Source organism: Trachypithecus francoisi, unplaced genomic scaffold (genome assembly GCF_009764315.1).
Source record: "Trachypithecus francoisi isolate TF-2019V2 unplaced genomic scaffold, Tfra_2.0 Lachesis_group20, whole genome shotgun sequence".
NCBI classification, from domain to species: Eukaryota; Metazoa; Chordata; class Mammalia; order Primates; family Cercopithecidae; genus Trachypithecus; species Trachypithecus francoisi.
The window spans coordinates 55,406,473-55,426,102 of NW_022681466.1; the positions used below are offsets into that span (position 1 = coordinate 55,406,473).

General features: G+C 43.5%; 1 protein-coding gene across 4 annotated transcripts in view; it reads left to right on the top strand.

The window, feature by feature from the left end:
- The window catches only part of TAOK1 (TAO kinase 1), a 178,849-nt gene that overhangs the window by 140,532 nt on the left and 18,687 nt on the right, over positions 1-19,630 (top strand). For all 4 annotated transcript variants that reach the window (XM_033184399.1, XM_033184398.1, XM_033184397.1 and 1 more), the window contains 4 exons: positions 1,843-1,971; positions 6,054-6,257; positions 10,216-10,455; positions 18,337-18,549. In XM_033184399.1, coding sequence (XP_033040290.1) covers positions 1,843-1,971; positions 6,054-6,257; positions 10,216-10,455; positions 18,337-18,549 — 786 coding nt within the window. The remainder of the gene's footprint in view (positions 1-1,842; positions 1,972-6,053; positions 6,258-10,215; positions 10,456-18,336; positions 18,550-19,630) is intronic.

Genomic DNA, 19,630 nt, shown 5'->3' on the forward strand with positions numbered 1-19,630 from the left:
AAATTCACACATATCATTAAAATATGTCCAGGTAGTCTGCAGTGAGGCATTATTTATCATAGCTACCCTCTTCTCCCTTTTCACACAAAAAGAACCATTCTCATAGTAGTAGGGACTTTGACAAAATAATTTATGATATAAATAAATATTTGATTTTGAAATAATTTGATAAAACAATGTATACATATTTAAAATCCTCTGGGCATTGAATATTTTTATTTTTTATTTTATTATTATTATTTTTTGAGACAATCTCTCTCTGTTGCCCAGGCTGGAGTGCAGTGGCGTGATCTCAGCTCACTGCAACCTCTGCTCTCCAAGTTCTAACAATTCTCCTGCCTCAGCCTCCCAAGTAGCTGAGACTACAGGTGCATCTACCATGCCTGGCTAATTTTTATATTATTTTTATTTTAGTAGAGAAGGGGTTTCACCATGTTGATCAGGCTGGTCTCAAATCCCTGACCTCAGTTGACCTTCCCTCTTCAGCCTCCCAAAGTGCTGGGATTATAGGTGTGAGCCACCGCACCTGACAGATATTATTTTTAATAGCTTGGGAAAAGGGGATACTAACATATTTAGGAAAACAATTGCTGAAGCAGATGTGCAATGTGATAACAAATTTGTTTTAAAAGTATATAACCAGGATGGGTGCAGTGGCTCACACCTGTAATCCCACCACTTTGGGAGGCTGAGGTGAGACGATTACTTGAGCCCAGAAGTTCAAGACTAGCCTGGGCAACAACATAGGAAGACTCTGTTTCCACAAAAATAAAAAATAAAGAAATGAGCTGAGCATGGTGACATACACCTGTAGTTCCAGCTACTCGGGAGGCTGAGGTGGGAGGATCACATGAGCTCAAAAGGAGGCTGCAGTGAGCCATGATTGTACCACTGCACTCCAACCTGGGTGACAGAGTGAGACCCTGTAATACATTTTTTGAGACAGGCACTCACCATGTTACCCAGCTGGTCTTAAACTCCTGGGCTCAGGTGATACTCCCACCTCAGCTTCTCATAGTGTTGGGATTACAGGCATGAGCCACAATGCCTACTTAATTATATACATACACATATATGTGTGTGTGTGTGTATATTTGAGACATGTACATTTACAGAAAAAATTAGAGGCCGGGCGCAGTGGCTCACATCTGTAATCCCAGCACTTTGGGAGGCTGAGGTGGGTGGATCACCTGAGGTCAGGAGTTCGAGATCAGCTTGGCCAACATGGCGAAACCCTGTCTCTACTAAAAATAATAAAAATACAGGTGTCACACACCTGTCGTCACAGTCACTCAGTAGGCTGAGGCAGGAGAATCACTTGAACCCGGGACGCGGAGGTTGCAGTGAGCCGAGCTTGTGCCACTGCACTGCAGCCTGGGTGACAGAGCGAGACTCCATCTCAAAAACAGTAATTTTTAAAAAAGAAAAAATTAGAAAAGATATGCACCAAAACATAAGATTTTTCTTGTTTTTCTGTATTTTGTAAATGTTCTACAATGAACATGTATGGGATATAGAATCAGAAATAAAATATAGCATTTGTTTTGTTTTACTAAGGGATTGAGGGTTGGGAGGAGGGTATACTTCTGTTAAATTAAATAAAAAGTTGACAACATGTTTGACATTTCAAAGATGAGTTTCATCTTACTGATTCTTTGAAGTTCAAATGGTAAGGATGCCAAGTAGCACGTGTTTATAATTTGGTTCAGTCTTTTATTTTGGTCATGTTTTACCGATTTCTTGTTCTTAGAAAGTAAAAGGTATTCTTAGTGATGTATATTAAACTGCTATTTTAAATCTATCTACTTAACTAATTTGATTCATTTTTTAAACTTCATATAGGCTAAAGTGATGTCCAATGAAGAGAAAAAATTTCAGCAACATATTCAGGCCCAACAGAAGAAAGAACTGAATAGTTTTCTAGAGTCCCAGAAAAGAGAGTATAAACTTCGAAAAGAGCAGCTTAAAGAGGTACTTATGTCATAAAACTTTTCAAGAAATTTTCTGCTTATTAATTATATCCAGTGGTGACCAACTCACAGAAGCATTAGGATAAAATTATCTTTTGTTGTTTGTGGTCACTAAATGGATATTAGTTTAAATGATGACTTTAATTATAATCAGTTACCCTTAACTGAGTTATTTAGTTGAGGATCTAAAATGAATCATTTCCTGAAAATATACTTTTTAAATGTTTTTATTTTTATTTATTTATTTACTTTTGAGACAGAGTCTCGCTCTGTCGCCCAGGCTGGAGTGCAATGGTGTGATACCGGCTCACTGCAAGCTCTGCCTCCCGGGTTCACGCCATTCTCCTGCCTCAGCCTCCTGAGTAGCTGGGACTATAAGTGCCTGCCACCACGCCTGGCTAACATTTGGTATTTTTTTTTTAGTAGAGACGGGGTTTCACCATGTTAGCCAGGATGGTCTCCATCTCCTGACCTCGTGATCCGCCCGCCCCGGCCTCCCAAAGTGCTGGCATTACAGGTGTGAGCCATTGCGTCCAGCCTTATGTTCTTATTTTTTGTATGCATTTTTTGAGACAGTCTTACTCTGTTCCACAGGCTGGAGTGCAGTGGCACAATCATAGCTCACTGCAGCTTCGACCTCCCATGCTCAAGCAGTCCTGCCTTAGCCTCCCCAGTAGCTGGGAACACAAGCACGCACCACCACTCCTGGCTAGTTTTTAAATTTATTTTTTGTAGAGACAGGGTCTTGCCATGTTGCCTAGCCTGGTCTCAAACTCCTGGGCTCAAGCAGTCTGCCCACCTTGGCTTCCCAGAGTGCTGGGATTATAGGCATAAGCCACTGTACCTGATCACGTTTTGTTATGTGAAACCTTTTCTTCTAATGTTTTTGGTTTCCCATTGTTTTACTTTAAAAGTAAACAGAATAAGGGGGATATTTGCTTATCAGTTTTTTTTAGGTAGAATATGCTGATTATTTCGTTGTGGCTACAGGGTTTCGTATTTGTTTGCCCTTTCTTGTGCTGCCCCCTCCCTCTGCTTTTTTTTTTTTTTTTTCGAAACGGAAGTCTCACTCTGTTGTACATGTACAGGCTGGAGTGCAGTCGTGTGATCTTGGCTCACTGCAATCTCCCCTCCCCCTAGGTTGAAAGGATTCTCCTGCCTTAGCCCCCCAAGTAGCTGGGATTACAGGTGTGTGCCACCATGCCCAGCTAATTTTTATATATTTTTTTAGTAGAAACGGGGTTTCACCATGTTAACCAGGCTGGTCTCGAACTCCTGACCTCAGGCAATCTACCCACCTCGGCCTCCCAAAGTGCTGGGATTACAAGCGTGAGCCACCACTCCTGGCTCTTGTGCTGCCTTTTTTTTTTTTTGAGATAGAGTCTCACTCTGTTGTCCAGGCTGGGGTGCAGTGGCATGATCTCGGCTCACTGCAACCTTTGCCGCTTTGGGTTCAAGTGATTCTCCTGCCTCAGTCTCCTGAGTAGCTGGCATTACAGGCACCTGCCACCGCGCCCGGCTGATTTTTGTATTTTTAGTAGAGACGAAGGTTTCACCATCTTGGCCAGGCTGGTCTTAAACTCATTCCATTCTCCTGCCTCAGCCTCCCGAGTAGCTGGGACTACCTGTGCCTGCCACCAAGCTCGGCTAATTTTTTGTATTTTTAGTAGAGACAGGATTTCACGATGTTAGCCAGAATGGTCTCGATCTCCTGACCTCATGATCTGCCCACCTTGGCCTCCCAAAGTGCTGGGATTACAGGCGTGACCAACCGTGCCTGGCCTGACAACTTCTTAAAGAGGATCGTTATTCAAGATAGGCACCAGGAACGGAAAGTGATATGTCTTTTAATTTACACTCCTGTCTTACAGGATGATTGAAATTTTTAGTTCATATAATTAATTAGCATACTGTGACACATCGATTGATTTTGATAAAATAAGTATAATCAATTTGATATTAATGATTTGTGAGTGTGTAGGAATTTGCCTTATAATCAGATATGTATGTCTTGTGTACATATTGGTGGTACAAAGACTTGCTGTATACCCTGCCAAGTGAGCTTCATTGACAAGATTTTTCCAACTCTAAATGGTATAATTTGCAGTATATTCCCATGACTATAATTCAAAAGCCAAACTCTATACTGGAACTTTGAGTTTGAAACAATAGTAAATAGAGTTTCCAACTATAAGTAAATCTCCAACAAAATGCAGTTGTTTTGTTTTCCAGTGAAATTTAAAACAATGTGGAAAATCATTAATTTTGATTTGTTCAGTGGTTAATGCTGAAAATTAAATACCATTCATAAAGTAGGTCTCTATTCTCCCATGGTTTTGTTTGTTTTCCATTTAATTTCCAGTTTTCTTATGTCGAATCCTTCCATAATTTTGCCAAAAACTTAGCATCAAGGATGTCAAAAACCAAGAAGCGAGATGTTTAACTGTATTTTTGCCCTAGTTCACTTATGATTTTTACCTAAAAGCACTATCTTCTGTCTCTTCTTGGGAAGGTTTTAAAGAAGGATGTGTTTTACTTTATTCACCAATCATTGTGTACTTTGAAGTTAGGAACCATCAGAAATGTAGCTGTGCAGGGACAAAAGGTACACGTTTTCTGGTGTACATATCTCTCTTTCCTTTCCGATTGAGTGGGTGACTCAAGAAAGATCTAAAGGCCGGGCACAGTGGCTCACGCCTGTCATCCCAATAGTTTGGGAGGCCGAGGTGGGCGGATCACGGGGTCAGGAGATCGAGACCATCCTGGCTAACATGGTGAAATCCCGTCTCTACTAAAAATACAAAAAATTAGCTGGGCGTGCTGGCAGATGCCTGTAATCCCAGCTACTCGGGAGGCTGAGGTAGGAGAATCGCTTGAACCTGGGAGGCGGAGGTTGCAGTGAGCCGAGATCACACCACTGCACTGCAGCCTGGGCGACAGAGCAAGACTCTGTCTCAAAAAAAAAAAAAAAGATGTAAATACCACTTGTCTTCTAGAGGTCATTGGACATTGTATTGTATTACTGCCTATTAGAGAAGAAACACACTTAAGAACTTTTGTTTGTTTGTTTGTTTGTTTATTGAGATGGAGTTTTGCTCTTGTTGCCCAGGCTAGAGTGCAATGGCGCCATCTCGGCTCACTGCACTGCAACCTCTGCCTCCCAGGTTCAAGTGATTTTCCCACTCAGCTTCCCGAGTAGCTGGGATTGCAAGCCTGCATCACCATGCCCGGCTAATTTTGTATTTTTAGTAGAGACAGGGTTTCTCCATGTTGGTCAGGCTGGTCTTGAACTCCTGACCTCAGGTGATCTGCCCACCTCAGCCTCCCAAAGTGCTGGGATTACAGGTGTGAGCCACCGCACCCAGCCAAGAACTTTTATTTAAAATTTACTGATGCAAAATGATAATATTCATTTAGGTAATTTTTATGGGGTTTTTATTGTGGTGGTGTTTTTGTTTTTTTGAGACAGAGTTTCACTCTGTCACCCGGGCTGGCGTGCAGTGGCGCAATCTTGGCTCACTGCAACCTCTGCTTCCCAGGTTCAAGCGACTCTCCTGCCTCAGTCTCCCAAGTAGCTGAGACTGCAGGCACGTGCCACCATGCCTAGCTAATTTTTTTTTTTTTTGAAACCGGGTTTCGCTCTTTTTGCCCAGGCTGGAGTGCAGTGGCGCTATCTCAGCTCACTGCAACCTCCACCTCCTGGGCTCAAGCAATTCTCCGCCTCACCCTCCCGAGTAGCTGGCATTACAGGCATGTGCCACTATGCCTGGCTAATTTTGTATTTTTGGTAGAGGCAGGGTTTCTCCATGTTGGTCAGGCAAGCTCCTCCTCCTGGGTTCATGCCATTCTCCTGCCTCAGCCTCCCGAGTAGCTGGGACTATAGGCGCCTGCCATCAAGCCCGGCTAATTTTTTGTATTTTTAGTAGAGATAGGGTTTCACCATGTTAGCTGGGATGGTCTCGATCTCCTGATCTCGTGATCCGCCCGCCTTGGCCTCCCAGAGTGCTGGGATTACAGGCGTGAGCCACCATGCCTGGCCCTATTTTTATGTATTTTTACCTGAGTTTGTTTTTATGTTGCCAGGAGCTAAATGAAAACCAGAGTACCCCCAAAAAAGAAAAACAGGAGTGGCTTTCAAAGCAGAAGGAGAATATACAGCATTTCCAAGCAGAAGAAGAAGCTAACCTTCTTCGACGTCAAAGACAATACCTAGAGCTGGAATGCCGTCGCTTCAAGAGAAGAATGTTACTTGGTCGTCATAACTTAGAGCAGGACCTTGTCAGGGAGGTAAGTTTGAGTGATGAGAAATTTTAAATCCTTAATCAAAAGCCATCTTTCCTGAAAATACTCCAATTCCATTCTAGTCTCAGGGACTTTGCACTTCTATTTGCCTCTGTCTGAATCATTCTTCCTCAGATATTCACATGGATTGTTTGTTCCCTGTATATCTTTACTCAGATGTAATTTCCTTAAAATCTCTTAACCACCAATTTTTTTTTTTCCCAAGAAAGAGTCTCTCCATGTCGCCAAGTATGGAGTGCAGTGGCGCCATCTTGGCTCAGTGCAACCTTCTTGGCTCAGTGCAACCTTCACCTCCTGGGTGCGAGCGATTTTCGTGCCTCAGCCTCCCAGGGTAGCTAGGGTTACAGGTGTGCACCACCAAATCCAACTAAGTTCTGTATTTTTAGTATAGATGGGCTTTCGCCATGTTGGCCAGGCTGTTCTCGAACTCTTGGCCTCATGCAATCTGCCCGTCTCAGCCTCCCAAAGTGCTAGGATTACAAGCATGAGCTACCATGCCTGGACTTAACCACCACATTCTTCTGCTTTATTTAAATATTATTCTTTGCAGCCAGGTATGGTAACTGTAATCCCAACACTTTGGGAGGCCAAGGCAGGCAGATCACTTGATTCTAGGAGTTTGAGACCAGACAGGGCAACCTGACAAATCCCTGTCTCTACAAAAAATATATGTATATTTAAAAAAATTAGCTGGGTGTGGTGGTGTGCACCTGTAGTCCCAGCTACCTGGGAGGCTGGCGCATGAACATTCCTGAGCCCAGGAGGTTGAGGCTGCAGTGAGCCATGATCATGCCACTGCATTCCAGCCTGAGCTACAGAGCAAGACCCTGTCTCAAACAAACAGACAGACAACTAACTAAATACATGTGTTCTTCTTTGCACTTTTCTTTTTCACGTGAATATGTGTATGTTCACAAAACCATGTGTTTCTGCAGGGTAGGGAGGTTGTTCCTGACTCCCTCACTACAATGGAAGTTGTATAAAATCACAGAATTGATGCAGTTTTTTAAATCTCCAGTTTCTGATTAATAGTAGGCATTCAATAAATATTAACCAATCCACAAATGAAAAATGAAAAATGTTGATTTTTATTTTTACTTTTATTTATTTATTTTGAAACAGAGTCTCGCTCTTTCGCCCAGGCTGGAGTGCAGTGGTGATCTCGGCTCACTGCAACCTCTGCTCCCAGGTTCAAGCAATTCTCCTGCCTCAGCCTCCCAAGTATCTGGGACTACAGGCGTGCATCACCACACCCGGCTGATTTTTGTACTTTTAGTAGAAACGGGGTTTTGTGCCAGGCGCGGTGGCTCAAGCCTGTAATCCCAGCACTTTGGGAGGCCGAGATGGGCGGATCACGAGGTCAGGAGATTGAGACCATCCTGGCTAATACGGTGAAACCCTGTCTCTACTTAAAAATACAAAAAACTAGCCGGGTGACGAGGCGGGTGCCTGTAGTACCAGCTACTCGGGAGGCTGAGGCAGGAGAATGGCGTAAACCCGGGAGGCGGAGCTTGCAGTGAGCTGAGATCCGGCCACTGCACTCCAGCCTGGGTGGCAGAGCAAGACTCCGTCTCAAAAAAAAAAAAAAGAAACGGGGTTTTGCCATGTTGGCCTGGCTGGTGTCCAATTCCCAACCTCAAGTGATCCGCCTGCCTTGGCCTCCCAAAATGCTGGGATTACAGGCATGAGCCACCATGGTCAGCCTTGATTTTTACATATGAGGAAATTCATTGGGCAGTTTTTGCCTCTGACCTGAAATGGGCTCCATGAAGTGTGTGTTGCCCTTAAATACATTTTTATCATCATGTGATTATTAATTGGGTAAATGTTGTAGAAACTCTTCTGCCAATGAAAACAATTATTCTTGGCTGGGTGTGGTGGCTCGTGGCTATGATCCTAGCACTTTGGGAGGCCGAGGCAAGTGAATCACTTGAGGTCAGGAGTTTGAGACCAGCATGGCCAACATAGTGAAACCCCATCTCTACTTTTAGTAGAGATACAAAAAAATGAGCCAGACGTGGTGGCAGATGCCTGTAATCCCAGCTACTTGGGAGGCCGAGACATGAGAATCAATTGAACCTGGGAGGTGGAGGTTGCAGTGAGCTGAGATTGTGCTGCTGTACTCCAGTCTGGGCCACAGAGCAAGTCTCCATCTCAAAAACAGAAAAGAATTATTTTCATTATTAAGATACCTGTGAGTATAGATAAATTTCTGAGAGTGGGTTGAAATAATATATTTCATGCTTGTAATATATTATGCTTGTAATATAGCATAATTGTACGAGTTTACTAATAAATTCAAATTAAAACTGTTGCATCCATTATGTAAGAAAAATGTAAAAGATTGATACATTCAATCCTAGTAATGGCATGTGTTAACAGACGCTATTAGTAAGACTATAAATTGATATTGCCCCTTTGGAGCATGATTTAAGAGTAGCTTTTAAAATTTAATATGCACGTAGCATTTATCCATCAAATCCACTTCTAGAACTCTGTCCTACAGAAATAACAACATGATTCTATGATACAGTATACATAGATATTTATTGAAACTTTGTTTATAAAAGTGAAACATGGGCTGGAGCAGTGGCTCTCGCCTGTAATCCTTGAGGTCGAGAGTTCAAGGACAGCCTGGTCAATGTGGTAAAACTCTGTCTCTACTAAAAATATTTAAAAAATGAGCTGGGTGTGGTGGTGCACACCTGTAATCCCAGCTACTCAGGAGGCCGAGGCACGAGAATTGCTTGAACCTGGGAGGCAGAGGTTGCAGTGAGCTGAAATCGCACCACTGCACTCCAGCCTGGGTGACAGAGTGAGACTCTGATTTAAAAAAAAAAAAAAAAAACAGTGAAACATACAAGCAGCTTAAATGTCCAAACACAGAGGAATGATTGAAAGAATTATGGCATCACAAAGCACTAGGTTACAATGAAACTTTTAAAATTTCTATGTACTGGCTGGGTGCAGTGGCTCACACCTGTAATTCCAACACTTTGGGAGGCTGACGTGGGAGGATCACTTGAGACCAGGAGTTTGAGGCTATCCTGGGCAACATAGCAAGACCCTGTCTCTACAATTTTTTTTTTTTTTCTGAGACTCCGTCGCCCAGGCTGGAGTGCAGTGGCATGATCTCGGCTCACTGCAACCTTTGCCTCCTGGCTTCAAGCCATTCTCCTGCCTCAGACTCCCAGGTACCTGGGACTACAGACATGCACCACCATGCCCGGTTATTTTTTATTTTTGTTTTTTTAATTGCGACAGAGTCTCGCTCTGTCGCCCAGGCTGGAGTGCAGTGGCGCGATCTTGGCTCACTGCAAGCTCCACCTCCCGGGTTCACGCCATTCTCCTACCTCAGCCTCCCGAGTAGCTGGGACTACAGGTGTCCGCCACCACGCCCGGCTAATTTTTTGTATTTTTCGTAGAGACAGTTTTCACCGTGTTAGCCAGGATGATCTCAATCTCCTGACTTTGTGAACCACCTGCCTCGGCCTCCCAAAGTGCTGGGATTACAGGCATGAGCCACCACGCCCGGCTGTGTCCATGTTCTTAATCACTACACTCACCAGAGTAGACTGCATGTAAAATAATTGAATAGAATACTCTGAAGAAACTAAAAGGATAACTTAGGAGCCCAATTCAAATATAAAATTAGGAAGTAAACAAAAGAAAAATGTTAAACCTCTTGATATAGATGTAATAATGTCTTAAGCTAATGGCAATAAAATAATATGAATAAATAGTAAATGAATATGGTAACGAAATTTGTGCTACTAATTGCCCATTTAAAGAGGTAAAAGTCACAACCCTAATATTTACTCTGCAATTATAATTGAATAACAGGGTTAATTACATCTGTTTACTGGGTATTCTGTTTTTTAGGATTTTTTTCTGGCATTATACAGCAGTAAATTATACCTTTGTCTTTTGTGTTATGGATTAGGAGTTAAACAAAAGACAGACGCAGAAGGACTTAGAACATGCCATGCTACTCCGACAGCATGAATCCATGCAAGAACTGGAGTTCCGCCACCTCAACACAATTCAGAAGATGCGCTGTGAGTTGATCAGATTGCAGCATCAAACTGAGCTCACTAACCAGCTGGAATATAATAAGCGAAGAGAACGAGAACTAAGACGAAAGCATGTCATGGAAGTTCGACAACAGCCTAAGAGTTTGAAGGTATGGTTAGCCTAAGCTTTTTGACAACAGGGAAGAGAATGAAAAGGTATCCACGTAAGTAGGAAAAGTCTTAAGACGGATGTCTAGTCATAAAGAAATTGACTAAGCTTCTTTTCATTTTTAGCATCTTTGCTTGATTTTAATGTTGAATGCCTGTTGCTACAGTCTTTTGCTTATGTATTTCTCATCAAAGTACAAAAAAGTGGCCAAAACTTTTAACCATGGGAAGTGCCAGTAGATAAGAATCAAGATTCTTGTTTTAAACTTACCCAAGGGTAGGGCACGGTGGCTCACGCCTGTAATCCCAACGCTTTAGGAGGCCAAGGCAGGTGGATCACCTGAGGTCAGGAGTTCAAGAACAGCCTAGACAACATGGCAAAACCCTGTCTCTACTAAAAATACAAAAATTAGTTGGGTGTGGTGGCACATGCGTATAGTCCCAGCTACTTGGGGGGCTGAGGCAGGAGAATCCCTTGAACCCAGGAGGCAGAGGTTGCGGTGAGCCGAGAACACACGACAGCACTCAACCCTGGGTGACAGAGCAAGACCCTATCTCAAAGAAAAATTTACCCAAATGTCCAAGGCCAATATTATATTCTACATGTCGACAAGCTAACCATTTGGCTTATCTCTGTTGTTCCAAGTAAAATTTTAGAACCATAATTTGCTGTAAATATGACTTGTACAAAATTTAAAAACATGAAAGTGCATTATAAAATAAAAAGTTTTAAGCTGCATAGCCACTAGTTAGAAAAATAATAACAAGAAAAAAGTTTTCTTCTTTATGCTTGTTCCCCCAGCCACCTGGTCCATCTCTCTCAGTCAAAGTCAACTACAGTTACCAATTCTGAAATTTTTGTTTGTTTGTTTTTGAGACAGAGTCTCACTCTGTCACCCAGGCTGCAGTGCAGTGGGGCGATCTCGGCTCACTGCAAGCTCCGCCTCCCGGGTTCACTCCATTCTCCTGCCTCAGCCTCCGTGTAGCTGGGACTGCAGGCACCTGCCACCATGCCCAGCTAAATTTTTGTATTTTTAGTAGAGACGGGGTTTCACCGTGTTAGCCAGGATGGTCTCAATCTCCTGACCTCGTGATCCGCCTGCCTCAGCCCCCCAAAGTTCTGGGATTACAGGCGTGAGCCACCGCGCCTGGCCCACATGAATCTTAATATACAAAACCACCCACTATATAGTCTGTCATCGATGATAAGCACCTCAGTTGCTCTGTACATATCTGTACATTTTAAACTTTTGTTATATTCAGTAAGGTCCAGTTTCCACAGTATTTCCTATTTAAAGCTTCCCCTGTACTCCTACCCAGCCATTTTTATAAGCTATTTGATATTTAAACTATAAAATGGTTCTTGGTTTTACTCTGAGTAACTGTGCTGGAGTACAGTGAAATTCATTCACAGAGGTAGTCTGTGTGAAAATCTAGAAACTACAACACACTCAATGGTATTCCCAATGCCCACCCAACTCCATTCAAACAAGTTGTCCTGAACAAAATATAGAAACAATGTTAAGATGCTTTATTGTTTTCATGTGAATGTGAGTAAAATTTCACCTTGCTATGTCTTCAAAATAGGTAATTTTTATTTACAGAGTGGTTATGTTGACTACTAACATAACCTTCCTTAGTTAATGCTTAGAAAAACCGGAATTGTAATGATATTTTAGATTTATTTCGTTTTTGCAGTAGGGAGATACGTAATCATTTAGCTACGGAAAGACAATCTCCCATGAAAAGATTTTTAAACTAACATGTCAGCAAAGTCAATTGTGATTTCAAAGCCAACAGCACCGAGGGATAAACCAAACTGAAAGTTGTACTGTAAGTCTGATATGACTGCATTTCCCTGGGGCTTGGGTGATGGATAGTTGTTTGACATTTAACCATTTCTTTCTATTTCCTGTCATTAGAACCTTTCCGTTTTAAAGCTTATAAACAGTAATCTGATTCTCTCAGATAGTGTATTAAAAGTGAGGAGAAGGGCCGGGCGCGGTGGCTCAAGCCTGTAATCCCAGCACTTTGGGAGGCCGAGACGGGCGGATCACGAGGTCAGGAGATCGAGACCATCCTGGCTAACACGGTGAAACCCCGTCTCTACTAAAAAATACAAAAAACTAGCCGGGCGAGGTGGCGGGCGCCTGTAGTCCCAGCTACTCGGGAGGCTGAGGCAGGAGAATGGCGTAAACCCCGGAGGCGGAACTTGCAGTGAGCTGAGATCCGGCCACTGCACTCCAGCCTGGGTGACAGAGCAAGACTCCGTCTCAAAAAAAAAAAAAAAAAAGTGAGGAGAAAATAAAGCTTCATTGATCATAGTCAGACTTTAAATAAAATGCCTTTGTGATTACAAGTGAGCTCAAGGTTTCCTGTTAGGGAAGAAAAATCACCATTTTCCTCATATTTATGTGTATCTATTTACTTACTCAACTGGAGCATTTTAACCCCAAATCATCACATTTCTATTTACTTAAGTAATCGTTGCCTCTTCCAATTTTCTCCTTAAGTAGTGGAGGCAGAATTTAGAATATAGCATCAACTGTGTTTGATGGAGGAGATGAGATTGCAGTTGGAACATTTTATTTATGTTGATTAGGATCTGTGGGGGTGGGGTGCTGTTTCTATGGAAAGGGTCGGGTGAAAATCTGCTGCCTACTCTGCTGTTTCTTCAGCTTTCATCCAGATGATGCTTTGTCAGCACTAAATGAGTAGAAATGACTGTAACTTGCATTCATCTCGCTTTCATTTGAGTCACAAATTGAGGGATATAGTTTATTCTTAGTATAAGCATTAATTTTACTCTTGTTAAAGAAAAATTTTTCAAGGAGTTATTTTTTCTCATTAGGCAGGGATGTGGAACGATTACAGTATTCCTGGCACAATGTTTTTTTGTTTTGTTTTGTTTTTGGTTTTTTGGTTTTTTTTGAGATGGAGTTTCGCTCTTGTCGCCTAGGCTGGAGTATGGTGGCGTGATCTTGGCTCACTGCAACCTCCACCTCCCGGGATGAAGTGATTCTCATGCCTCAGCCTCCCGAGTAGCTGGGATTACAGGCACCTGCCACCATGCCCTCGTGTTTTTAGTAGAGATGGGTTTCACCACATTGGCCCTGCTGGTCTCAAACTCCTGACCTCAGGTGATCCACCCACCTCAGCTTTCCAAACTGCTAGGATTACAGGCGTGAGCCACCACGCCCAGCCCAGCACAATGCTTTAAAAATAAAAAGTTTTGGCTGGGCGCAGTCACTCACACCTGTAATCCCAGCACTTTGGAAGGCTGAGGCAGGGGATCACCAGGTCAAGAGACCATCCTGGCCAGCATGGTGAAACCTCATCTGTACTAAAAATACAAAAATTAGCCGGGCACGGTGGCGCGTGCCTGTAGTCCCAGCTACTTGGGAGGTTGAGGCTGGAGATTTGCTTGAACCCGGTAGGTGGAGGTTCAGTGAGCCAAGATCGTGCCACTGCACTCTAGCCTGGCGACAGAGCGAGACTCCATCTCAAAAAATAAAAATAATGTCCGAGTGCAATGATTCATGCCTGTAATCCCAGTACTTTGGGAGGCTGAGGTTGGGAGTTCGAGACCAGTCTGACCAACATGGAAAAACCCCATCTCTACTAAAAATACAAAAGTAGCCGGGCGTGGTGGCGCATGCTTGCTGTCCCAGCTACTCGGGAGGCTGAGGCAGGAGCAGAGGATGGTGGAGGTTATGGTGAGCCGAGATCCCGCCATTGCATTCCAGCCTGGGCAACAAGGACAAAACTCCATCTCAACAAATAAATAAATAAATAAAAATAAAACCTTTTAAAAGAATGGATGCTATTTTACTGAGGCAGAAGGTACTATCTAAATTTCATTGTTCCATTTCTGTCTAGAAGCACTTGGAACAACTTTGTTAACCATGAATAGTTGTTTTTGTTTGTTTTCGCTGTGTCACCCAGGCTGGAGGGCAGTGGCGCAGTCTTGGCTTACTGCAACCTCTGCCTACCAACTTGAAGCAATTCTCCTGCCTCAGCCTCCCGAGTAGCTGTGATTACAGGCATGTGCCACCACACCCAGCTGATTTTTGTATATTTAGTAGAGAAAGAATTTCGCCATATTGACCAGGCTGGTCTTGAATGCCTGACCTCAAGTGATCCACCCGCCTCAGCCTCCCAGACTCTTGGGATTACAGGCGTGATCCACCACACCCGGCCTAAGAATGGTATCTTAAAATGGTGCTACTCAGCCTGAGCAACATAGTGAGACCTTGTCTTTAGAAAAAATTACCAGCCTAGGGGAGCATAGGGAGATCTCATCTCTAAAAATAAAGCCAGGCACAGTGGCTCACGCCTGTAATCCCAGCACTTTGGGAGGCTGAGGCGGGCAGATCACAAGGTCAGGAGATCAAGACCATCTGGCTAACAGGGCAAAACCCCATCTCTACTAAAAATAAAAAAATTAGCTGGGTGTAGTGGTGTGCGCCTGTAGTCCCAGCTATGCAGGAGGCTGAGGCAGGAGAATCACTTGAACCAGGTAGTCAGAGGTTGCAGTGAGCTGAGGTCGTGCCACTGTACTCCGTCCTGGTGATAGAGCAAGACTCTGTCTCAGGAAAAAAAAAAAAAAAAGAGACTGAGCATGATGACATACCTGTGGTGGTCCCAGCTACTCAGAAGGCCGAGAGGCAAGAGGATCACTTGAACCCCAGGAGGCTGAGGCTATGGTGAGCCATGATCATGTCACTGCACTCCAACCTGGGTGACAGAGTGAGACCCTGTCTCAAAAAAAGAAAAGAAAAAGATTAAAAAGCCAAACGTGTTGGTGGCTCACACCTGTAATCCCAGCTACTTGGGAGGCTGAGGTAGGAGGATTGCTTGAACCTGGGAGGTCAGGGATGCAGTGAGCCATGATTGTGCCACTGTACTCCAGAGCCTAGACGACAGAGTGAGACTCTGTCTCAAAAATAAAAGCAGTGCTACTAAGTGTCTCTACTAAAACTCTTAGCTAAACTAAGAGTTTCTCTTACTAGCTAGACATTTCTTGACCCCTCACAAAATAAAGACATATTACTAGGATCTAGTGCCTCAGATGGTGAAAAATACAGAAAGGTATATTTAATGTTGTAGTATTGAGGGGAGTACTTCTTAGTACTTAGTGTAAATTTGGTCACATATCCATTTGTTGCATGATGAATCAACCAATCAATACCTGGCGGTATTTATATTAAGGTAAAATAATTTCAACGATAGGTTCTGCCTCAGTGCAGTAAATGAATGTGTTGTCACTTATAGGATCAACTGGTACGCCTTGCAGAAACAGATCTCATCTTATTAAAACTTTTTAAAACCTGAGTTTATAGAATACCTAACCTGCTGATTAACCAAACACTAAAGCCAAAGATCTTCTGTCTCTAAGCTTAAATATTTTCATCTTAGAAATGTTTATATACTGTAGTTCATGTCTGTTACCCCAAGAAGAGGGTTGTCTCCTCCGTTAACACGAGTTTTGTTTAACCTTTGAAAGATTAGTTTTGTTATGGTTTTTTGTTTGTGTGTGTGTGTTTGAAACAGAGTCTCGCTCTGTTGCCCGGGCTGGAGTGCAGTGGTGCAATCTTAGCTCTCTGCAGCCTCCACCTCCCGGGTTCAAGCAATTCTCATGCCTCAGCCTCCTGAGTAGTTGGGATTACAGGCATGTGCCACCACGCCGAACTAATTTTTGTATTTTTAGTAGAGACAGGGTTTCACCATGTTGGCCAGGCTGGTCTCAAACTCCTGACCTCAAATGATCTGGCCACCTCAGCCTCCCAAAGTGCTGGGGTTACAAGCGTGAGCCACCACGCCTGGCCAAGATTAGTTAACTTGACTGACGTTTAAGTTTTTGCTTGTGTTAAAGAGTAAACCATTGCTAAATATATCTCTACCTAGTTTATTCTCTTAAGGAAAAGACCATTGTAGTAACAGTATTAATAATTCCGAATAGAGACTTCCAAGTTAGCCTCACATTTGGTACATAAACTGTATAGTTGGAGTTGAGAGTGTCATTAAAAGAAATTGGGGGCAAGGCACAGTGGCTCATGCCTGTAATCCCAGCACTTTGGGAGGCCAAGTTCGGCGGATTGCCTGAGGTCAGGAGTTCAAGACGAGCCTGGCTGACATAGTGAAACCTTGTCTCTACTAAAAATACAAAAATTGGCCGGGCATGGTGGCACAAGCCTGTAATTCCCGCTGCTCGGGAGGCTGAGGCAGGAAAATCGATTGAACCCAGGAAATGGAGGCTGCAGTGAGCTGAGATCGCACCACTGCACTACAGCCTGAGCAACAGAATGAGACTCCGTCTAAAAAAAAGAACAAAAAAGAAATTGTAGCAAAGTGTTTCTAAAACAAACAAAATAAATGTGCTTTATTTTCTGTCTCTAGATCTGATAAGATATTGTCTCACCAATAAGGTGCTTTTATATCTTTTTTCTTTTTTTTTTCTTTTTTTTTTTTTTTAGAAACCAGTGTCTCATTCTTGTTCAGCCTAGAGTCCAGTGATGCAATCACGGTTCACTGCAGCCTTGAACTCCTGCGCTCAAGTGATCCTTCTGCCTCAGCCTCCCTAGTAGCTAGGACTACAGGTGTGCATCACTGTGCCTGGCTAATTTTTAAAATTGCTTTGTAGAAATGGGGTCTCACTGTGTTGCTCAGGCTAGTCTGGAACTCCTGGCCTACAAACAATCCTGCCTTGGCCTCCCAGAAGTACTGAGATGACAGGCGTGAGCCACCATAACTGTATTATGCTTAATTCATGAGAAAAAATTTAATTTTCTAAGCCACGCACAGTGGCTCATGCCTATAATTACTGTACTTTTAGAGGCTGAGGTGGGAGGATCGCTTGAGGCCAGGAGTTTGGAACCAGCCTGTGCAACATAGGGAAACTTCATTGCTACCAAAAAAAAAAAAAAAAAAAAAATTAGCCAGGAGCTGGGTATGGTGGCTCATGCCAGTAATCCCAGCACTTTAGGAGGCCAAGGCAGGTGGATTGCTTGAGCCCAGGAATTTGAGACCAGCCTAGGCAACATGGTGAAACCCTGTCTCTACAAAAAATACAAAAATTGGCCACGTGTGGTGGTTCACGCCTGTGATTCCAGCACTTAGGAAGCCAAGGCAGGCAGATCACTTGAAGTCAAGAGTTCAAGAGCAGCCAGGCCAACATGGTGAAACCCTGTCTCTACTAAAAATACAAAAATTAGCTGGGCATGGTGACACATGCCTGTAATCCCAGCTACTCGGGAGGCTGAGACAGGAGAATCGCTTGAACTCGGGAGGCGGTGGTTGCAGTGAGCCGAGATTGTGCCATTGGACTCCAGCCTGGGCGACAGAGCAAGACTCAAAAAAAAAAAAAAAAAAGCCGAAAGTGGGTGTGGCGCACACCTGTGGTCCCGGCTACTCAGGAGGCTGAGGTGGAAGGATTGCTTGAGCATAGCGGGTTGAGGCTACAGTGAGCCATGATTGTACCACTGCATTCCAGCCTGGGTGACAGAGTGAGACTCCATCTCAAAAAAAAAGAAAAAATGTAATTTTCTGTCATGAATATGCATAATAATCAAAGCTAATTTTAATATCTACTCAGGTCACTAACTTTATTAGTGAAACAACAGATATTGTTACAAGTCCTATCATAAATGGGGTTCTTTATGCCCTAATGTTTTAAATGAAGTTTTTTGTTGTAAAACTGCATAAATCTCAGTCAGCGATTTGGCCAAATAGCCAAGTGCAAAAAGTATCTGCAACTTTATGATCTGACCTGTTTGGTTTTCCTCTCATTTTTTCCTAATAGTCTTTATTTTCATGTGTGTAAGCATACCATATACCAGATACCTTATGTTACAACTTACATAAATCTATTTTTTTTTCCACAGTCTAAAGAACTCCAAATAAAAAAGCAGTTTCAGGATACCTGCAAAATCCAAACCAGACAGTACAAAGCATTAAGAAATCACCTGCTGGAGACTACACCAAAGAGTGAGCACAAAGCTGTTCTGAAACGGCTCAAGGAGGAACAGACCCGGAAATTAGCTATCTTGGCTGAGCAATATGATCACAGCATTAACGAAATGCTCTCCACCCAAGCCGTGAGTTTGCTTTTTTTGGGCAAAACAAATTTAGTGCCCCTTTTCTTCCACCACCTGAATGAAATCACAGCAATTAAAGTACTAGTTGAAAATGATAGCTCTCCTGCAGCTTGGGAAATGTGGTGATGGTTCATTTTCTTCCTATTCTCAACATTGCTTGAAAATGTCATGATGCATGAGGTATGTCATGATGCATCAATTTTCATTGATACATTTAGACATGAGGTTCTAAATAGGCTCCCTGCCAGCACAGATCCCAACACCTTACTGAGATTGGCATAGCAGCTTTGGGAAGCAGTGAGCAAAAGGTATTATTATAATGGGAATAAAAATGGTTGTGTTTGAGTACAAATACAAATTTTTTTTTTTTTTTTTGACATGGAATTTCACCCTGTCGCCCAGGCTGGATTGCAGTGGTGCTATCTCAGCTCACTGCAACCTCTGCCTCCCGGGTTCAAGCGATTCTCCTTCCTTGGCCTCCCGAGTAGCTGGGATTATAGGCGCAAAATATTTTCCATATAAGAGCTTTGTAGGCCGGGCGCGGTGGCTCAAGCCTGTAATCCCAGCACTTTGGGAGGCCGAGACGGGTGGATCACGAGGTCAGGAGATCGAGACCATCCTGGTCTACACGGTGAAACCCCATCTCTACTAAAAAATACAAAAAACTAGCCGGGCGAGATGGCGGGCGCCTGTAGTCCCAGCTACTCGGGAGGCTGAGGCAGGAGAATGGCGGGAACCTGGGAGGCGGAGCTTGCAGTGAGCCAAGATCGCGCCACTGCACTCCAGCCCGGGCTACAGAGCGAGACTCCGTCTTGAAAAAAAAAAAAAAAGGAGCTTTGTAAACTTTTTTTAAAGGGCCAGATAAGGCTGGGCGCAGCGGTTCACGCCTGTAATCCCAGCACTTCAGGAGGCCCAGGCGGGTGAATCACCTGAGGTCAAGAATTCAAGAGCAGCCTGCCCAACATGGTGAAACCCCGCCTCTACTAAAAATACAAAAATTAGCTAGGCGCGGTGGCGGGCGCCTATAATCCCAGTGACTCAGGAGGCTGAGGCGGGAGAATCACCTGAACCCGGGGGGCAG